The sequence below is a fragment of the Heterodontus francisci genome, chromosome 4 (assembly GCF_036365525.1).
Source record: "Heterodontus francisci isolate sHetFra1 chromosome 4, sHetFra1.hap1, whole genome shotgun sequence".
NCBI classification, from domain to species: Eukaryota; Metazoa; Chordata; class Chondrichthyes; order Heterodontiformes; family Heterodontidae; genus Heterodontus; species Heterodontus francisci.
The window spans coordinates 25,711,744-25,732,487 of NC_090374.1; the positions used below are offsets into that span (position 1 = coordinate 25,711,744).

General features: G+C 43.3%; 1 protein-coding gene across 1 annotated transcript; it reads right to left on the reverse strand.

Moving 5' to 3' along the window:
- Positions 1-2,678: 2,678 nt before the first annotated feature.
- Positions 2,679-20,326, reverse strand: LOC137368629 (scrapie-responsive protein 1-like). The gene is made up of 3 exons (XM_068028773.1): positions 19,445-20,326; positions 18,412-18,659; positions 2,679-3,377 (listed from the first exon to the last, which is right to left on the reverse strand). The coding sequence occupies exons 2-3, from the start codon at positions 18,645-18,647 to the stop codon at positions 3,323-3,325; spliced, it is 291 nt and encodes a 96-aa protein (XP_067884874.1). The 5' UTR covers positions 18,648-18,659; positions 19,445-20,326; the 3' UTR covers positions 2,679-3,322.
- Between the last annotated feature and the right edge of the window lie 418 nt (positions 20,327-20,744).

Sequence of the window (20,744 nt, forward strand, 5' to 3'; positions counted from 1 at the left end):
TTTTTTTATTTGGTAAGCTCAGAAAAATTGATAAGTTTCAAAAAGTTGAATTCAAAGCCTTGAGTGTTAGTGTATTTAGTCATTTTTTTCCATCAAAGGATGCATTAAGATGAATCTCTAAAGTGACTAATGAGGTTGGATGAAATCTTATCTACAACAAAGAAACAGGCCATTTGGCTCAACAGGTGTTTATGTTCCACACAAGCCAACACCCACCCCTTTTTATTCGTTCATGAGCCAGGACCTTAAACTAAAACAACAATTATCTGAGTTTATGCAATGCAGAAATACTCCTGCAGTCCACAGCAGTTAAATTGCAAGATATAGGGATGGCGAATCCAGGCTTTGGCCTTAAAGAATCCATAATTCAGGTTAACCAAAACTTTAATTCAGCTATTCAAACAGCTGGAACCAGGTCCAAGCAGCAAGTATTTTTTCCTTTGAATTTATGGTGTAGTTGAAACTTATAAGTCTGAAGAGTTATGTTCTCTTACACCGCAGAGCATAACAATTGCTGTAGGGCTCCATATCCGCTACAGTGGAGAGAGCAGCTACTATGCACCCTGCTGGAGAAGCAAGAGGCAGACCGAATCATAAGTCCTCTTGGAGGCTACTCATCTAACTCCTCCATTATCTGCATTTTTGGAAATTAGGAAAAATTGTTTGCTGTTTCAAAGTTAACCACACTCCCCATTTTTGAATCATCTGCAAATTTTGATGTGCCAACTTTACCTGAATCCAGATCATTTGTGCATATTGAGAAGAGCAATGGACCAACACTGATCACTGGAAGACGCCACTCAACCACCCCTCTGTTTTCCATTGTTTAACCAACTTGTGAACACGATCTTCCAATCCTGCTTAGATACAGGGGTGGTGTCAGAGGACTGGAGAATTGCAAATGTGACACCTTTGTTTAAAAAAGGGTCTAAGGATAAACCCAGCAACTATAGGCCAGTCTGTTTAACCTCGGTGGTGGGAAAGGTTTTAGAAATGCTAATTTGGGACAAAATTAACAGTCACTTGGACAAATGTGGATTAATTAAGGAAAGCCAGCACGGATTTGTTAGTGGCAAATTGTGTTTGACGAACTTGCTTGAGTTTTTTAATGAGGTAACATTGATGAGGGTAATGCGGATGATGTGTGCATGGACTTCCAAAAGGCGTTTGATAAATTGCCACATAACAGGCTTCTCAGCAAAGTTAAAGCCCATGGAATAAAAGGGACAGTGGAAGCATGGATATGAAGTTGGCCAAGTGACAGGAAACGGAGTAGTGGTGAATGGTTGTTTTCAGACTGGAGAAAGTTATATCATGGAGTTCCCCAGGGGTCGCGTTGGGACCACTGTTTTTCTTGAGCAAATTAAAAATAGGAGCAGCAGCAGGCCATTCGGCCCCTTGAGCCTACTCCGACATTCAATAAGATGATAGCTGATCTGATTGTGGCCATAACTCCACTTTCCTGCCATCCTGCCCGCAGCCCCTTCAAATAACCCTCGACTCCCTTGTGATCTATATTATCTAGACTTCTGGGTGCAGGGTACAATTTCAAAATTTGTGGATGACAGAAAACTTAGAAGTATGTGAACTGTGCGGAGGATAGTGATAAATTCAAGAGGAGGAGACAGGCTGGTGGAATGCCCAGACATGTGGTAGATGAAATTTAACGCAAAGAAGTGTGAAGTGATACATTTTGGTAAGAAGAATGAGGAAAGGCAATATAAAATAAAGGGTACAATTCTGAAGAGGGTGCAGGAGCAGAGGGACCTGGAGGTATATGTGCATATATCATTGAAGGTGGCAGGGCAGGTTGAGAAAGTGATTAATAAGGCATATGGGACCTGGGCTTTATAAATAGAGGCATAGAGCACAAAAGCAAGGTAGTTATGATGCACCTTTACAAACACTGTTTTGGCCTTAACTGGAGTGTTATCTCCAATTCTGGGCACCACACTTTAGGAAGGATGTGAAGCGTTAGAGAGGGAGTAGAAAAGGTTTACAAGAATGGTTCCAGGGATGAGAAATTTCAGTTAGGTGGATAGATTGGAGAAGATATTCGATAGAGGTTTTCAAAATCATGAGGGGTCTGGACAGAGTAGATAGAGAGAAACTGTTCCCGTTGGCAGATGCGCCAAGAACCAGAGGACACCAATTTAAGGTGATTGGCAAAAGAAGCAATGGTGACATGAAGAAATTTTTTTAAAAAAGCACAGCAAGTGGTTAGGATCTGTAATGCATTGCTTGAGAGTGTTGTGGAGCTATAAGGATAAGGCGGGGGGAGTGGAACTAGGTGAGTTGATATTTTAGAGAGCCAGCATAGATATGACAGGCTGAATGGCCTCATTCTGTACTGTTACCATTCTATGATTCTATGAAACAGTCCTCTATATTTCCAATAGAGGTCACACAATATCAATCCACAGCAGGAAGCCTGCACAAATTTTACCAGAGAAACTAAAGTTAATTGCAATACAGTTTAAGACTGTCCAATTGTTTGCTCTGTTGCCCTCCAAAGCACTGAAAGGCCTCAGTCCCACTGTTTCAGGCACTGCCCACAGTTTGCCCAGCCTCATCCTTAACCCCCAGGTAGTACCTTGGGAAATGTACTAGAGTTTTTATTTAAAGTTTGACTCTTCTTTAGAATGTTTGTGCAATAAAATGAACCTCGAGTAATTGGAACTGTTTCAGTATTTTTTATTAAATCATGTAAAATAATTACAATATGACAACATAACTGCTTTAATATATAGTAAGACAATCTATACAATGGGCTGTTGAATGGTTCTTATATTAAATTTTAAGACCCCACTTAAATAATATCAGTACTTGTAAGTGTTACTTGAATGTACATTTTGGAATGGGTGAATGAGCAGCTGCTGGGAAAACATGCTGTGCAGGATTAACACAGAATTACATAATTAGTTTGGAGAAACATGAGTATTTTAACTGCATTTGAGTAATTTTTAGCATCCAGAAGTTACATTTATTTCTTTTTTAAAGAAAAACTGGTGATGGTTAAATAATATTGTACGGCCGTCTTGTAAGATGGCCAACAAAGGCTGGTGATTGAAAGATTAGCTGAAAGAAGCATATGCACGACTGAGTGTATTTTAGTATATACGCTATATCACTTTGCGAGTTTACAAACATAGAAAATAATTTTACATTTGCTCAAGGGAAATAGCACCTCTTGTATTGTGAGTCACATTCTGGAAATGTTTAAGAAAATTCATAGGAGAAGAATTCTGTACACAGGGAAGCACTTAATCCTCCATTTGATTCGAGACGCTGAATGGTTTTCCTGATGCTGTTAAATCTCCTTTTATTGAGTATTGCAAGGAATCACAAAAGAAATCTTTGGTCCAAAGAATATGTCCCTGAAACAGAATAAGATTGGTACAGTCACAAGAAAAGCCATTAAATGTCAGCAGTTCCTCCAAGGTCACATTTCAGCTTTGACAAATACTCTTGGCGGTAAGTAGTTGAGCGGTGCTAGTCAATGCTGGTAGACGTATCCCACTATAGAAGGTGGCACATCCATCCCACCTTCATGCTGTATCTATGCACATACTTCCAGCTGCGGGGATGCTGCATCGTGATTAGGAGTGGGGACCCCGACTGATTTCTCCCCTCTCTAACGCAGCGTCAACCTTCTGGGAGGAAGGTGACACCAATGAACGAACAAAATGAACACAGAGTCACAACAATGAATTGTACCAACCGTGCCACTGTCCTACCCCAAGTCAGCTAATTTGGCATAGACTGGGAGTTGAATGGGATCTGCCTGTTCTGTATGCTGCAGAGACAATAACTTTATCTTTGAGTATTGAGAGAGAGTGCATATCTATATAAAACTAGAGTAACTTAAGTTTTGATATTCCCAGTCAAATAAGAACAAACAAATGAGATATAATTTTGGAGTATATTCAAGACTGGACTAGCTGGTAAGACGATAAACTATTAATGCATTGTTCACTCAATTTGTAGCATCATGTAATGGCCTGTATTAGATTATGGTAACTCATTACCAACTATTCATTACTGTTCAGGTAAACTCTATTTAGTGCATTTTGAGGCTGAATCTGATAACAAACATCCATTATGGGAAAAAATCATTTGGCATGCAAACCTTTATTTATAGAGAGCATACATTAGTATGTGTTGATTTAGGATGTTTTAAATGTGATTGATCTGTTACTATTGACAACATTTTGCAATTTGCTTTAATGTTGGAAGCAGATTTATAAAATGTGAACTTGTCACAAGCAATACCATCCCCTTCACTACCAAAGTGTACTGACCCTGGGAATAATCATTCCAATGCACTTATCCATTGGTAATTTTTTTTATATATAGTGCAGCTGGGGATAGACTATAAAAGAACTACACTTTGTATGTATGTGCTATTATGCCTGAGTTGTATTGAGTTATGGGAATCTGGGTATATGTTATTTCTGTCACTAAAGCAGATTTATGCAGAAGGTTCAACTTATGGTGTTACTGAGGTAAATTTCTGGAACTATGGTAAGCAGATGTAGACTCAAGCCTTTTTCTTTTAGCTGCCCATATGTACATGTTCTCCCACATCCTTTGTTATTTTCTCCTTTATCTCTGCCATTGCACTTCTGTGCCTAGGATATTATCTCATTAACCTCACCCTCTTGCATTTCACCCAAATGACCATTCTTTATCTATAGCTTTGACCGTAAATGCTTAGAGCAAGGTATTTGACTGTGGGGAGCTTCATAACCAAGTCAGATCTACCACAATCTCAACGTCCACAGACCAGGGGTAATGAAGGGATGTGTAGCACTTCTGCTATCCCAACGCAGATCAACCAACTCACCAAGAGTTAAAAAAAATTGGGGCCTTTCAGTATGTATGACCAAGTAACTCCCTGAGGAATGACGGGGGGGGGGGGGGGAGGGAAAGCACTGCTTCATGTATCCTTGTAAGGAATATATATATTTTTATCCATTATCAAAATATTTATCTTCTTTCTTTAAATTTTACCAGGTAACTGAAGTACACTGGATGCAGGCAAAGCATCAATCTTTGTGTGTATAACAGAGGACAGGGGAGCTGGTGGGAAAGAGGGAACACTGATTATGGTGGTGATGTTACAGTGTGAATTCTGTTCCCTGGTTGCATTATTTATGTGTCTAATCGATGCCCACATCAAGCCAACACCTGAGCATTCTGTTTTCTACCAAAACTAACTTGTCACTGGTTGTACCCCAAAATGTAGGATTTACTTCAGCCATTCTCAAAACAAATACGATCATAGAACCAGGATGGAAGTACTGCATTGAGTTAATCTTTGTGCTGCTCAATAATTTAGAATTTGATATATATATTTGAAAAAGAAAACATTTGCAGGCTCTGGAAAAATAGCCGGGGGGTATTGGGCAGGAAAAATTGGATCATTCTTTCACGAGCAGAATGGGCCAAGTTGCCTCCTTTGGTGCTGTGTGGTTCTATATGCCCAAAGATTCAAATAATATTTCAAAATAATGTTTATAATGAGGATCTAAGTTTCTATGACAGGCTTCTGATTCATAAGTGCACAAGTGTGATGGGGAGGTGGTGGCATAGCGGTAATGTCACTGGACCGTAATGCAGATGCCTAGATTAATTCTCTGGGGACATGGATTTGAATCCCACCATGGCAGATGGTGAAATTTGAATTAAATTCATAAATCTGGAATTAAAAGCTGGTCTAATGGTGAACCATGAAACCAGTGTTGTAAAAACCCATCTGGTTCACTAATGCCCTTCAGGGAAGGAAATCTGCTGTCCTTACCTGGTCTGGCTTACATGTGACTCCAGACCCACAGCAATGTGGTTGACTCTTAAATGCCCTCTGAAATGGCCTAGTAAGCCACTCAGTTCAAGGGTAATTAGGGATGGGCAATAAATGCTGGTCTAGCCTGTAACGCCCACATCCCAAGAATGAATAAAACAAAAATCACACAGTTCCTTACTCCATACTGATAATTTGTGAGGGGTAAAGCCTTTGTTAAAATAATGAGGAAGAATGTGATACCAGCTTTAAGCATACAATAACAGAGGCAGTAGTAATTCATATCTTACGGTTTCCTATTATCAGGAGGAAGAGTGTGGAAGGGAGAGTACTGAACTGAAGCATGAACTTAAAGTAGTATCAGCTGAATTAAGTCAGATGGTGAAATCTGGCCTAATTTAAACACTGCACGTTTGGGTCAAATATCTGTTTAAAGAGAGAAAAGCAGAAATGAATAGAAACATTCTCTCTCTATATACATCTATATTCTTTGCTGCTATTTTGGCTAACAAGCAGCATTCTGTAGTCAGAGCCACATTAACGTTTAACTCTAAGATTTTTTCATTAATTGCACTGTTTGCTGGCTTTCTGAGAGATGGTCCTTGCACAACATCCATCATGGGAGCAATACATTACTGGCAGAACTAAGTTTGCAACTGACTCAAGAAGCCATAAAAGCTTTTAACGAATGCAGTGTGCTGAGAGTGATCCCATTGCGTACCCACGCTCAGACCTCATCACACATTTGTGTTCGAACAAGAGGGAAACCTCCTTGAACCTCATACTGACACTATGTCCAACAACTTGCATTTATAAGCACCTTTAACGCAGTAAAACAGGAGCATTATCAGACAAAATTTAACACTGAGCCATGTAAGGAGATATTAGGAAAGGTGACCAAAATCTTGGTCAAAGAGACAGGTTTTAAGGAGCATCTTAAAGGAGGAAGAGGGGTAGAGTGTTTCAGGGAGGGAATTCCAGAACTTACGGCACAGGCAGTTGAAAGCATAGCCACCAATGGTGGAGTGGTGAAAACCAGGGAGACGCAGGGAGCCAGAGTTGGAGGAGCGCAGCTATCTCAGATAGTTCCGAAGAAGGGTCACTGACCCGAAACGTTAACTCTGCTTCTCTTTCCACAGATGCTGCCAGACCTGCTGAGTGAATCCAGCATTTCTTGTTTTTGTTTCAGATTTCCAGCATCCGCAGTATTTTGCTTTTATCTCAGATAGTGCTGGGGCTGGAGGAGGTTACAGAGATGAAGTGGAGCAAGGCAATGGAGGGTCTTTAAAACAAGGATGAGAATTTTAAAATTGAGGTGTTGCCAGACTGATAGCCAATTTAGGTTAGTGAGCATACATGTGATGGGTGAACGGGAATTGGTGCAAGTTAGGATATAGACAGCAGAGTTTGGATGAGGCCAGGTTTACAAAAGGTGATGCCAAGCCTGCACATCAATGGGATAGTCGAGTCTAGAGGTAGAAAAGGCATGAATGAGGGTTTCAGCAGGACAAGAGCTGAGGCAGGGGCAGAGACAGATGATATGGAAGGGGAAGCAGGTGGTCTTGGAGTTGGAAGCTCAGCTCAAGGTCAAGTAGGACTGCAAGGTTGTGAACTGTTTGGATCAGCTTCAGACAGCGGCCAGGGAAAGGGAAGGAATTGGTGGCTAAGGAACTGAGTTTGTAGTGGGGACAAAAGGCTGTGGCTTAGGTCTTCCTAATATTTAGTTGGGAAGAAATTTCTGCTCATTCAATACTGGATGTTGGATAAGCAACGTGACAAATCAGAGGTAATGGAGAGGTAGCGTGAGTTAGAGCTGGGTGCTGCCATACATGGGGAGGCGGTGGCGAGGTGGTATCGTCACTGGACTAATAACCCAGAGACCCAGGGTATTGTTCTGGGTTTGAATCCTACCAAGGCAGAAGGTGGAATTTGAATTCAATTAATAAAATCGAGAATTAAAAGTTCATCTAACAATGGCCATGAAACCACTGTCGATTGTCATAAAAAACCATCTGGTTCACTAATGTCCTTTAGGGAAGGAAATCTGCTGTCCTTATCTGGTCTGGCCTGCATGTGACTCCAGACCCACAGCAATGTGGTTGACTCTTAACCACCCTCTGAAATGGCCCAGCAAGACACTCAGTTGTATTACACCGCTCCAAAGTCAATAAGGAATGAAACTGGACAGACCACCCGGCATTGACCTAAATACCAGAAACGACAACGGCAAACCCAGCCCTGTCATAGAGTCATACAGCACAGAAACAGGCCCTTTGGCTCAACGTGTCTGTGCCAGCCATCAAGCACCTATCTATTCTAATCCCATTTTCCAGCACTTGACCTGTAGCCTTGTATGCTATGGAATCATAGAATCACAGAATATTACAGTGCAGAAGAGGCCCTTAGGCCCATCGAGTCTGCACCAATGCATTAAAGACACCTGACCTGTCTACCTAATCCCATTTGCCAGCACTTGGCCCATAGCCTTGAATGTTATGACATGCCAAGTGCTCATCCAGGTACTTTTTAAAGGATGTGAGGCAACCTGCATCTACCACCCTCCCAGGCAGGGCATTCCAGACCGTCACCACCCTCTGGGTAAAAAAGTTCTTCCTCAAGTTCCCCTTAAACCTCCCGCCCCTCACCTTAAACTTGTGACCCCTCGTAACTGACCCTTCAACTAAGGGGAACAGCTGCTCCTTATCCACCCTGTCCATGCCCCTCATAATCTTGTACACCTCGATCAGGGCACCCCTCAGTCTTCTCTGCTCCAGTGAAAACAACCCAAGCCTATCCAACCTCTCTTCATAGCTTAAATGTTCCATCCCAGGCAACATCCTGGTGAATCGCCTCTGCACCCCCTCCAATGCAATCACATCCTTCCTATAATGTGGCGACCAGAATTGCACACAGTACTCCAGCTGTGGCCTTACCAAAGTTCTGTACAACTCCAACATGACCTCCTTGCTTTTGTAATCTATGCCTCGATTGACAAAGGCAAATGTCCCATATGCCTTTTTCACCACCCTATTAACCTGCCCTTCTGCCTTCAGAGATCTATGGACAAACCCGCCAAGGTCCCTTTGTTCCTCAGAACTTCCCAGTGTCAGGCCATTCATTGAATACTTCCGTGTCACATTACTCCTTCCAAAGTGCATCACCTCACACTTTTCAGCGTTAAATTCCATCTGCCACTTTTCTGCCCATTTGACCATCCCGTCTATATCTTCCTGTAACCCAAGACACTCCACCTCACTGTTAACCACTCGGCCAATCTTTGTGTCATCCGCAAACTTACTGATCCTACCCCCCACATAGTCATCTATGTCGTTTATATAAATGACAAACAATAGGGGACCCAGCACAGATCCCTGTGGTACGCCACTGGACACTGGCTTCCAGTCACTAAAACAGCCGTCTGTCATCACTCTCTGTCTCCTACAGCTAAGCCAATTTTGAATCCACCTCATCAAGTTACCTTGTATCCCAGTGCATTTGCTTTCTTGATAAGTCTCCCATGTGGGACCTTGTCAAAGGCTTTGCTGAAATCCATGCAAACTACATCAACTGCACTACCCTCATCTACACACCTGGTCACATGCTCAAAAAATTCAATCAAATTTGTTAGGCATGACCTCCCTCTGACAAAGCACTGCTGACTATTCCTAATCAAATTTTGCCTCTCCAAGTGGAGATAGATTCTCTCCTTCAGAATTTTCTCCAATAGTTTCCCTACCACTGGCGTGAGACTCACCGGTCTGTAGTTCCCTGGCTTATCTCTGCAACCTTTCTTAAATAGTGGGACCACATTAGCTGTTCTCCAGTCCTCTGGCACCTCCCCTGTGGCCAAAGAGGAATTAAAAATGTTTCCTCAAATCCCCTCTAAACCTCCTGCCCCTTACCTTAAATCTATGCCCTCTGGTTATTGATCCCTCTGCTAAGGGAAAAAGTTTCTTCCTATCTAACCTATCAATGCCCCTCATAATTTTGTATTCCTCAATCAGGCCCCCCCTCAGCCTTCTCTGTTCTAAGGAAAACAACCCTGTAAAGCCCTCCTTACTAACATCTGGTTCACTAATGTACTTTAGGGAAGGAAATCTGCTGTCTTTTAACAGCCCTCTGAAATGGCCTAGCAAGACACTCAGTTGCATCAAACCGCTCCAAAGTCAATAAGGAATGAAATTGGACAGACCATCCGGCATTGACCTAAATACAAGAAATGACAACGGCGAACCCAGCCCTGTCATAGGGGGCTTGTGCCAAAGTTGGGATAGCTGTCCCACAGACAAGTCTAGCAACAGCCTGACATAGTCATACCTCATGGAATCATACCTTACAGACAATGTCCCAGGCACTGTCATCACCATCCCCAGGTATGTCCTGTTGCACCGGCAGGCCAGACCCAGCAGAGGTGGCAGCAAGTGGTATACAGTTGGGAGTTGCCCTGGGAGTCCTCAACATCGACTCTAGACCCCATAAATTCTTATGGCACCAAGTTGAACATGGGCAAGGAAACCTCCTGCTGATTACCACCTACTGCCTCCCCTCAGCTGATGAATCAGCACTCCTCCATGTTGAATACCAGTTGGAGGAAGCACTGAGGGTGGCAAGGGCACAGAATGTACTCTATATCCTGTACACAAAAAGCAGGACAAATCCAACCCAGCCAATTACCACCCCGTAAAGTGAGGAAAGGTGTCCATCACTAAGAGTGGCTCAGTAGCACCATTACTGACCGAGCTGGCCGAGTCATAAAAGACATAGCTGCTAGACTGGGTCAGCGGCAGGTGGTGAGGGAACCACCAAGACAGAAAAACACACTTGACCTCGTCCTCACTAATCTGCCTGTCACAGATGCACTTGTCCATGGTGGTATCGGCAGGAGTGACCACCGCACAGTCCTTGTGGAGACGAAGTCCCATCTTCACATTGAGGATACCCGCCATCATGTTATGTGGCACTACCATCGTGCTAAATGGGATAGATTTCGAACAGATCTAGCAATGCAGAACTGTGCATCCATGAGGCACTGTGGGCCATCAGCAACAGCAGAACTGTACTCAACCACAATCTGTAACCTCATGGCCTGGCATATCCTCCACTCTATCATTACCATCAAGCAGGGGAATCAACCCTGGTTCAATGAAAAGTGTAGGAGGGCATGCCAGGAGCAGCACCAGATATACCTCAAAATGAGGTGTCAACCAGGTGAAGCTACAACCCAGGACTACTTGCATGCCAAACAGTGGAAGCAGCATGCAATAGACAGAGCTAAGTGATCCAACAACCAACGGATCAGATCTAAGCTCTGCAGTCCTGCCACATCCAATCGTGAATGGTGGTGGACAATTAAACAATTAACTGGAGGAGGTGGCTCCACAAATATCCCCATCCTCAATGATGGGGGAGCCCACCATATCAGTGCAAAAGATAAAGCTGAAGCATTTCCAACAATCTTCAGCTAAAAATGCCGAGTTGATGATCCATCTTGGCCTCCTCCTGAAGTCCCCAGCATCACAGATGCCAGTTTTCAGCCGATTTGATTCACTCCGCGTGATATCAAGAAATGACTGAAGGCACTGGATACTGCAAAGGCTATGGGCCTTGACAACATTCTGGCAATAGTACTGAAGACCTGTGCTCCAGAACTTTCTGCGCCCCTAGCCAAGCTGTTCCAGTACAGCTACAAAACTGGCATCTACCCGCAATGTGGAAAATTGCCCAGGTATGTCCTGTACACAAAAAGCAGGACAAATCCAACCTGGCCAATTACCACCCCATCAGTCTACTCTCAATCATCAGTAAAGTAATGGAAGGTATTGTTGTTCGTGCTATAAAGCGACACTTGAGCAGGTTATCGCTGAGCAGTGATATTCAGTTTGAGTTCTGCCATGGCCACTCAGCACCTGACCTCATTGCAGCCTTGGTTCAAACATGGACAAAAGAGCTGAACTTGAGAGGTGAGGTGAGAGTGACTGCCCTTGACATCAAGGCAGCATTTGACCGAGTATGGCATCAAGAAGCACTAGCAAAACTGAAGCTAATGGGAATCAGGAGGAAAACTCTCCACTGGTTAGAGTCATATCTAGCACAAAGGAAGATGCTTGTGGTTGTTGCAGGTCAATCATCTCAGTCCCAGGACATCACTGCAGGAGTTCCTCAGGGTAGTGTCCTAAGCCCAACCATCTTCAGCTGCTTCATCAATGACCATCCTTCAATCATAAGGTCAGAAGTGGCGATGTTCGCTGATGATTGCACAATGTTCAGCACCATTCGCGACTCCTCAGATACTGAATCATTTTGTGTAAAAATACAGTAAGATCTGGACAATATCCAGGCTTGGGCTGATAAGTGGCAAGTAACATTCATGCCACACAACTGCCAGGCAATGATTATCTCCAACAAGGGAGATTCTAACCACCTCCCCTTGACATTCAATGGCATTACAATCGCAGAACCCCCACTATCAACATCCTGGGGGTTACCATTGACCACAAACTGAATTGGAGTAGCCATATAAACACCGTGGCTACAAGGGCAGGTCAGAGGCTAGGAATCCTGCAGCGAGTAACTCACCTCCTGACTCCCCATCTACAAGGCACAAGTCAGGAGTGTGATGGAATACTCTCCACTTGCCTGGATGGGTGCAGCTCCAACAACACTCAAGAAGCTCGATGCCATCCAGGACAAAGCAGCCCGCTTGATTGGCACCCCATCTACAAACATTCACTCCCTCCACCACCGACGCACAGTGGCAGCAGTGTGTACCATCTACAAGATGCACTGCAGCAATGCACCAAGGCTTCTTAGACAGCACCTGCCAAACCTGCAACCTCTACCACCTAGAAGGACAAGAGCAGCAGATGTATGGGAACACCAAGTTGCCCTCCAAGCCACACACCTTCCTGACGTGGAACTATATCACCGTTCCTTCACTGTTGCTGGGTCAAAATCCTGGAACTTCCTTCCTAATAGCACTGTGGGTGTACCTACCCAAAATGGACTGCAGCGGTTCAAGAAGGTGGCTTACCACACCCCATGAATGAATTAAAAAAACATGTGGAACCGGACATATTTTCTGATGATGCTGCCGAGGGGCGGTGTGTAGATGAGAAATAGGGGTGGACGACGGATAGATCACTGGGAGATCTCTAAAGATAATGGTGCGGGAGTGGGAAGAGAAGACATTGCAGGTAATTCTGACTACGCATGAATATGAAGGAATTTTACCTGGCAGGGGCGGTCTCATCCAGCTGGATGATGGAAGTGGTGTTGGAGGAAGAAAGCGTGGTCAGCGTGTTAAAAACTGCAGACAGATCGAGAAGTTCACAGAGATGTGAGGGAGTGCCTGCAGAATGTTTTCTGAGTGGCAAAAAGTCTAATTAGAAGCAAACAGTTCCTTATATCTAGGCCCGAGCGATTAGAAGGGAGAATCTTGTAGCAGAAATATGTATGATCTCAAGTGACGGACAGCCTTTGGTGGTATCTAACCTTGATATTTAATGAGGATACTCTGGCAAAGTTTTGGCACACTGGCAATGAGAGCAGACGGAATGTGTATAGTAATGTACTGATCGATGTTTATTTAATGGTGTGAAACAATGCGTTGCTGAAGAAAATGCCGACTTTAAGGGACATGGTACATCGAAATGTGAGAAAACAAAAACTGTGAACTGCATCTTTATTAATGTTCAGAATTCAAAAGAGAAAAGAAAGACTTTCATTTCTATAGCATCTTGAAGGATAGATATTAGGCCAGGACATCGGGGATAAGTGCCCCCGCTCTTCTTTGAAATAGTGCAATGGGACTTTTATGTCCACCCAACTGGGCAGACAGAGCCTCGGTTTAAGGTCTCATCAGACAGACAGAACCTCAGACAATGCAATACTCCCTCAGTACTGCATGTGACTGTCAGCAATGATTTTGTTCTAAAATCCCTGGGACTGAATTTTGTTAGGCTCCCGACGTCAGGCTCTGTGGTGGGGCGGCCGGACGATCGCAGCAGAAATGGCCCGCCCCAGAGCCCGATGCCGGGATTGCCGGGCCCAATCTTCCTGGCGGTGGCAAGGCTCCAAGGCAGTCGCTCGGACGAGGTCGAATCTACATTTCTCCTGTAGGGGGAAGGGGTGGCCTCTGCACTTTGGTGGTGGTGGGCGGGGGAAGAAGTCAAATGCTCAATGTAAGGGGTTTGTTGGGGGGCGGGGGAACTAAGCGGCCATATATTTTCATTGTATGGGGGGTAGGGGGGGGGGGGGTGGTGGGTGGTATGGGTCAGAGACTTATTTACAGTGTAGTTGTGGGGGTCCGGGTCCGGGTCTGGGATTCAAATGTGCAGGTCTGACAGTCCTTTAAAAATGGCGCCAGCGTCTGCGCAGAGGCAGCTGATGCTGTTCACGGTGTCGCAGAGCCCACCTCCATCATGTGATTGGGGGGCTGGCCAGCCCTGCATATTTAAATGTGCTGCCGCATGAAGGATTGCAGCGGTGTGGGGTCGCCCGGCCCGTGTGTGCGGGCCGCCAATTTTTTTGCCCCCTGCCGCCGCTCCTGGTGTCAGGAAAAAAATTTCAGCCCCTGGAATGTGACTCAAACCCACAACCATCTGACTCAGGTGACTAATGTGTCAAGGCTGTCATACAGCAACCCTTAATTGGTGAAAACCATCGTCACCGGAAAAGTAACAATAAAAAAAAATTGCAGAATCTGAGTAAATGATTTAAAATGTTGAGTTAATGGCAACCACTGCCAGAGTTGTTGAGTGTTGGGAAGAATCTTTAAGATGACATTGCGGAACAGGAAACACAAACCTTGAGCTAGATATTTAAGTTTAGAAAAGGTACCTTTTCACTGGGTGCAGCTAAGGGGATTTTCTGTTGCCCACAAAAAAAATTCCACATAAAAAAAAATACAATTTCAGAGAGTTCAGTGAAACTGGATTAAACCCTAAGATTTGCAGTCTCCTGTTTGCTTACTTATGATCTACATGACATGGCTGTAATCTGTTAGAAACTACACAGCAACATGATGGGCATAATATTTATGAGCTATTAAAAAGGACTCAATCAACTGCCAATTAATTACAAGATTTAACTATTCCTGTACTAGGGCTCTTATGCAGCATATTATCTAATTGCCAGTTCAGTATATGTACTTAGGACATTCAGATTTCCATGAATTTCACTCCTGCAGTTTACGATGTCACTCAAATCTTTGCATGTGTTATAATTTGCAACATCCTCCTTGCCATTTTCGCTATGTGATGGTTAAGGGTATAAGTATACTGTGGTTATTCATCGCAGGATTAAGGCAGCAAACTTCACCGACATTCTAATCCAAGACTAGCACAATGTTCTCATTTCTGACCACCGTTCTTTTCCTGGAGAATAGCGTGCCTCTGGAACAGCTGCTGGCTCATGCAGTAGCTGCTGATTTACTGAATTCCTGGAGCTGACTGTGGCTAGGGCTGAGATTACCTCATTAAAAAATACAGCATTACCAGGGCCGGAGGGATCTCCTGGACTGGTTTTGATCGCTTGCTTTTGGTCGCAGAAGAATTTACCAGATTTTGTTTTCTGAAAGTTAAGCGGAATTTTAATTTTTTTTTGCCTCAGGTTTTTCATGGAGTGTGACATCCATATATTGTGATTCACAAAGCATTGTAATTGTGTGCACAGAGTGGGTGGACCACGGGGCTGTTTCCTGTTGGTCGCTTTCAGTCGCTTGCCACCAATTCCATCCCTCATCCTGGAAACTGCCCGATGCTGAAAAAGACTATTTGCAACCTTGATGTTTTATTTGACCCTGAGATGGTCTTCTGACCACATATCCGTGCCATCACTAAGACTACCTATTTCCACTTCTGTAACACTGTCTGACTCTACCCCTGCCTCAGCTCATCTACTGCTGAAATGGGCATCCATGCCTTTTGTTACCGCCAGACTTGACTATTCTAATGCAATCCTGGCTCACCTCTCATCTTCCACCCTCCAAAACTCTGCTGCCTGCGTCTTAACTCGCACTAAGTCCTGTTTATCCTTCATCCCTGTGCTTGTTGATCTTCATTGGCTCATGGTCTGGCAATGGCTTGATGATAAAATTCTCTTCCTTGTTTTCAAATCCCTGCATGGCCTCGCCCCTCCCTATCTCTGTAATCTCCTCCAGCCCCACAGCCCTCTGAGATATCTGCGCTCATCTAATTATGGCCTCTTGAGTATTCCCAGTTTTAATGGGTGGCCATGCCTTAAGTTCTCCAGGCCCTACCTCTGGAATTCCCTCCCTAAACCTCTCTGCCTCTCTACCTCTCCTCCTTAAAACCTACCTCTTTGACCAAGTTTTTGGTCATCTACCCTAATATCTCCGTATGTGGCTCAGTGTCGATTTTTGTTTGATAATACTCCTGTGAAGTACTTTGGAACATTTTACCACGTTAAAGATACTGTATGAATACAAGTTGTTGTCCATCATTGTTCATGTGCTCGTAATCTATGTCCTTCCAATTTTTCAAACTATCCAGCTCTACTTAATGGAAGGGTATTACTCAATTGGTGTTAAATTTGAAATATACAATAAAAAAATTACAATGGCACTCAAAAGTGTTTCTATAGGCATTGTACGCATGAACTGCATGAACGCAGGTATGTTTGAAAATATCTTGAGGCACAGTGGCGCAGTGGTTAGCACCGCAGCCTCACAGCTCCAGCGACCTGGGTTTGGTTCTGGGTACTGCCTGTGAGGAGTTTGCAAGTTCTCCCTGTGACTGCGTGGGGGTGCTCTGGTTTCCTCCCTCATGCCAAAAACTTGCAGGTTGATAAGTAAATTGGCCATTATAAATTGCCCCTAGTGTAGGTAGGTGGTAGGAGAATTGAGGAAAGGTGGGTATGTGAGAGGGAAATGGGACTAATGTAGGATTAGTATAAATGGGTGGTTGATGGCTGGCACGGACTCCTTGGGCTGAAGGGGCTGTTTTGGTGCTGTATCACTCTATGACACTTTACAGAGAGAAGAGGAAAAATAAGCAGTTGGCAAGCTATTAGGGGAGAAATGAAGAGGCAACTGAAAGATGGGTTTGGAGAAGGTTCTTAAAGGTGGAAAGACTTGGAGAGAGAGCTTGAGAGAGGATGGTTAAGGGAAGGATGCACTAAAGGCCAGCACAACGGGCTGCATTTTGCATTAAGAATATCAATGAGGCTATTAGCCTTTACCCTTACTATGGAAATAAATTGGAAAGCAACTTCTGCAGTCTGTACATGTGCATTTAAATGCAGAAATCAGGAAGTTGCTCTCTGATTTTGCCCTGCTCCTCCACAAGCTTTGTTCCACCGGTACCTTACTAATAGGCTCGTCATTGAAATCCATAAGGTTGCAGTATTTACTCACCATTTACCCTCTAAACACACTAGAGAAAGTTAGGGTGGTGCTTTCAAGTCTAATTGAATTTGTAACCATGTGATAAGTTAAACCGTGTGATAAGTTAATGCCAAACAACATCTTTAGCACTGAAAAATTAATTTTACAAGGAGTGGAGTCTTATTCTTTCAAAATTTAATTAATGTGAGATTTTTTTTAAACCCAAACAATTTTTTACTTTGCCTTTCTGTCTCTTTTTTCTCTCCTAATCTTATCTTGCTTTCTGTACGATTTTACAATGAATTAACTGACACTTCCTGGTTTAGGTTCTGTGCGGCTCAGTGAAGACTGTTTCGTCTGAAGAGATACGCTGTTGCTTGCCGTGCTCACACATGCCACGGATCCTCAGTAGAGGCTGTCCTGTTGAAAAGGCTCTCTCGTAACTGCAATTTTCCGCTCAAAAGCCCACGAAACGTCTGGGAGCAGCTGTTAAGCATGATGAACGGCGAGGGCTGTTCCTTCACCACTGACCACAAAATCCAGGCCTGTGACTTTATGTAGGCAAACACAGCAAAACAAGTGCCCAGCAAGATCTCTTAACAGCAATAAGGTTAAACCAAACCATCGTCTGTCCTCTTAGCTGGATGTAAAATATCCCACAGAACTATTTTGAAGAGAGCAGTTTGAAGAAGTTCTCCCCAGTATCCTGGTGCACATTTGTCCTTCAACAAACAGCACTGAAAACAGATTATCTGGTCCTTAACACATTGCTGTTTGTGGGAGTTCGCTGTGTGCAAATTGGCAGCTGTCTTTCCTACACTACAACAGTGACTACACTTTAAAAGTGTCTCATTGGCTGTAAATGCTTTGGGGATTTTAATGAGATCCTGAAAGGCACTTTATAAATGCAAGTTATTTGTTTTCAAGTAATTCATTGCATGTGAAGTTCTTGGACACATTTCTATGTGGCTCTGTGTCAAATTTTGCTTCTTGTGAAGCGTCTTGGGCGTTTTATTATGTGAAAAGGTGCTATATAAATACAGGTTGGCGAGTTGATAAATATCCAGTGTCTTTACTATTCTATATTTCATGGTATTTATCAGTGGTGAATCGCACTAAGTTACAGGGAGAAAGTGTGTACTAGTTTGGTAAGTGACTCATTTCCTCCTGGCAGTGTTTGCAAGCATGGTTCAGGGTGTTATCGCTGCTCCCTCTAACGGCGAGGGCGGGAATGGGGTGAGGAAGGGAAAAGAGAGTGACTTACTTGGGGCAGCAGAGCAATTCTCGGAAATTGCAATAGCAGACAATCTCGCAGTTGTCCCCGGCCCAGAAGTGATCCTCCAGCCCCGTGTCTATGGGTCGCAAGTGCTCCGTCCCTTCGGGGATATTATGGCAGCTTCGACCATTCAGCAGCTTTTTGTAACACGACAAACGATTGGCCGGCATCGCTTGGGCAACGAGCGAAGAGCTCAAAAGCATAAGAACAATGAGCTCTTTCATTTCTTACACAGGCTGTGGGGCGGAACATGCAAAGTCGTTTATCTTGAGACACACAGATAACTAACCTGAGAACTTTGCAATATTTGGACCAAAACTGGCGATTGTATTTCTCCTTCTCCCAGTTTTGTTTGCAATGCCTTTACTAAAATAATTACATCATTTAAAAAAAATAATTACAATTTAAATATAAATGCAAGCCTTTCTTTAAAAATAATTTCAATGAATTCAATTTCCACATCCACCGATTCAGATTTAGAGTCTGTGAATGAAAGAAGCCATTGAATTGTATATTAACTGGAAACAGATCTATTAAATACGGATAATCTTTGAACCCAGGAAAGAGTGTGTGTCGATCATTAGAGTCTCAGCAAGACAGGGTGGTTGCTACTAGTTACCAATTCATATAGAAATCCAGATTTCTTGAATAGCAGTAAAAGAAAATACATTTACCTTGGTTACTTTTCAGCACATACAATTACAAACATATGTGGGAATAAAGATTTTTTTAATACATTAGCAAAATTGAATAAATCCCCAATCTCAATCTCCATTTCCAAAATGGAAATAATTAGCTTTTAACATTTAGAGGGTCTTAAATTGTGCAGATTTAAAATAGAATTGGTTGGAGTAGATATATATATATATATATATATATATATATAAAACTTTGAAGACTGGTCGCCAAGATGCATTATTGCTGCTCTCTTTTCACAGATATTTAACTCAAGATTTTTAAAATATACTTTTATTTATATATCAGAATAAATGTTTGAATATGTGGTTTAAAGATCACTTACCTTTCTGTTCTGTAGCTGAGAAGGGCAGATGTGGACGCCTAGACTCTCCCTCTCAGTATGGGTTTGTAAAGAACCAGCCACAAACAGGGCTTTGTGCTGGTCCGGTTGTAGACAAGGCTTACTGCCTCTCCACTCCCCCCTCCCCTCTCCCCCCTCCTCTCAGCTATCCAGGATTAGAATAGCTAGCTCACTTAAGCAGCTAGGATCCAGGGGGAGGATTACGTGTGAAGAGAGGAAAAAAACAATTACTTCACTTTGGGAATGCACACTGCAGAAAAAATGAGAGACCACCCTCCCCCTTCTTCGTTAGGGGTATACATAATACTTTGCAATATTTTCTGCTTAATGACCTGCTTTGATGTTTGCAGTTAAGGTTTATCAAGCAGAATTAAGATCCATCCAGCTCAAAGCCTGCCTTTGTTCCTCAATCCTTTACAGACCTCTGTGCCTTAGCCAGCCTATCTACTAAAACAAAACTATCCACTTAAAAAGGAAACATTTGCAGGCCCATAGGTTATGAGTAGGAATGGGGCTCTTTTGCAGTGAGCCGGTACAGACAGGGTGGGCCGAATGGCCTGGCGCTGCATGGTTCCATGATTTAATAGTTTTGCAACCGACGAATCGAGTGAAACAAAAAAGACAAATTTGACAAAAGGAGGAAGTTTCCTGTTGGCCACGTGTTTCTATTTTAAGTTTGGGGGCTATTTTTTGTTTTCAACGTGTGTTGCTTTCTCTCGGGCGCTACAAGTTATTTTCTAAACATTTTAACCTCATAACGCTTTAAACGTAATATCTGGAGTGACTGCAGATTCTGGCTCTTAGCCTGAAGAATGGGCTTATTGTTAACAGTTTTCCTAAACCCTCCAAATAATTTTGGGTTGCGGGCTGGCAATTGGTAGTGTTGTAATTGAACTTGAACAAGATTGAGTTCGTGCAAGTGTCGAAGCAGAAAGCGATTCTCCCCAGGGTATTCATAACGAACAAGAGCTTTGTCCAGACATTTTTGTTACATCTGCTTCATTTTTTTTTACACAATATGGCGACACTTCTGGTGAGCAATGCTTGTTATTACAGAAGCCAATTACGTGTGGACCGGAGAGAGAACTGACAACTAGTTTGGCAAGCAACATCTCAGATCTTGCAGAGCGAATCGTTTAAAAACAATCTCACAAGGCGTAAGAAAGGCTGAGCTGTTTTGATGAGAGGGAGGTGAAGAGCAGAGACGCCCTGCCCTCTACTGACCGATGAACGATGCAGACTGAGAACACAGCACACCAACACCAACAGTCGATTTATTGAT

Bases quoted from the DNA above. Each gene is read 5' to 3' on its own strand.
- LOC137368629 (XM_068028773.1), bottom strand. From the start codon at position 18,647: ATGAAAGAGCTCATTGTTCTTATGCTTTTGAGCTCTTCGCTCGTTGCC. The intron at 3,378-18,411 runs GTAAGTCACTCT...ATTCTGTTTCAG, and splicing joins GAATTGCTCTGCTGCCCCAA to GGACATATTCTTTGGACCAA.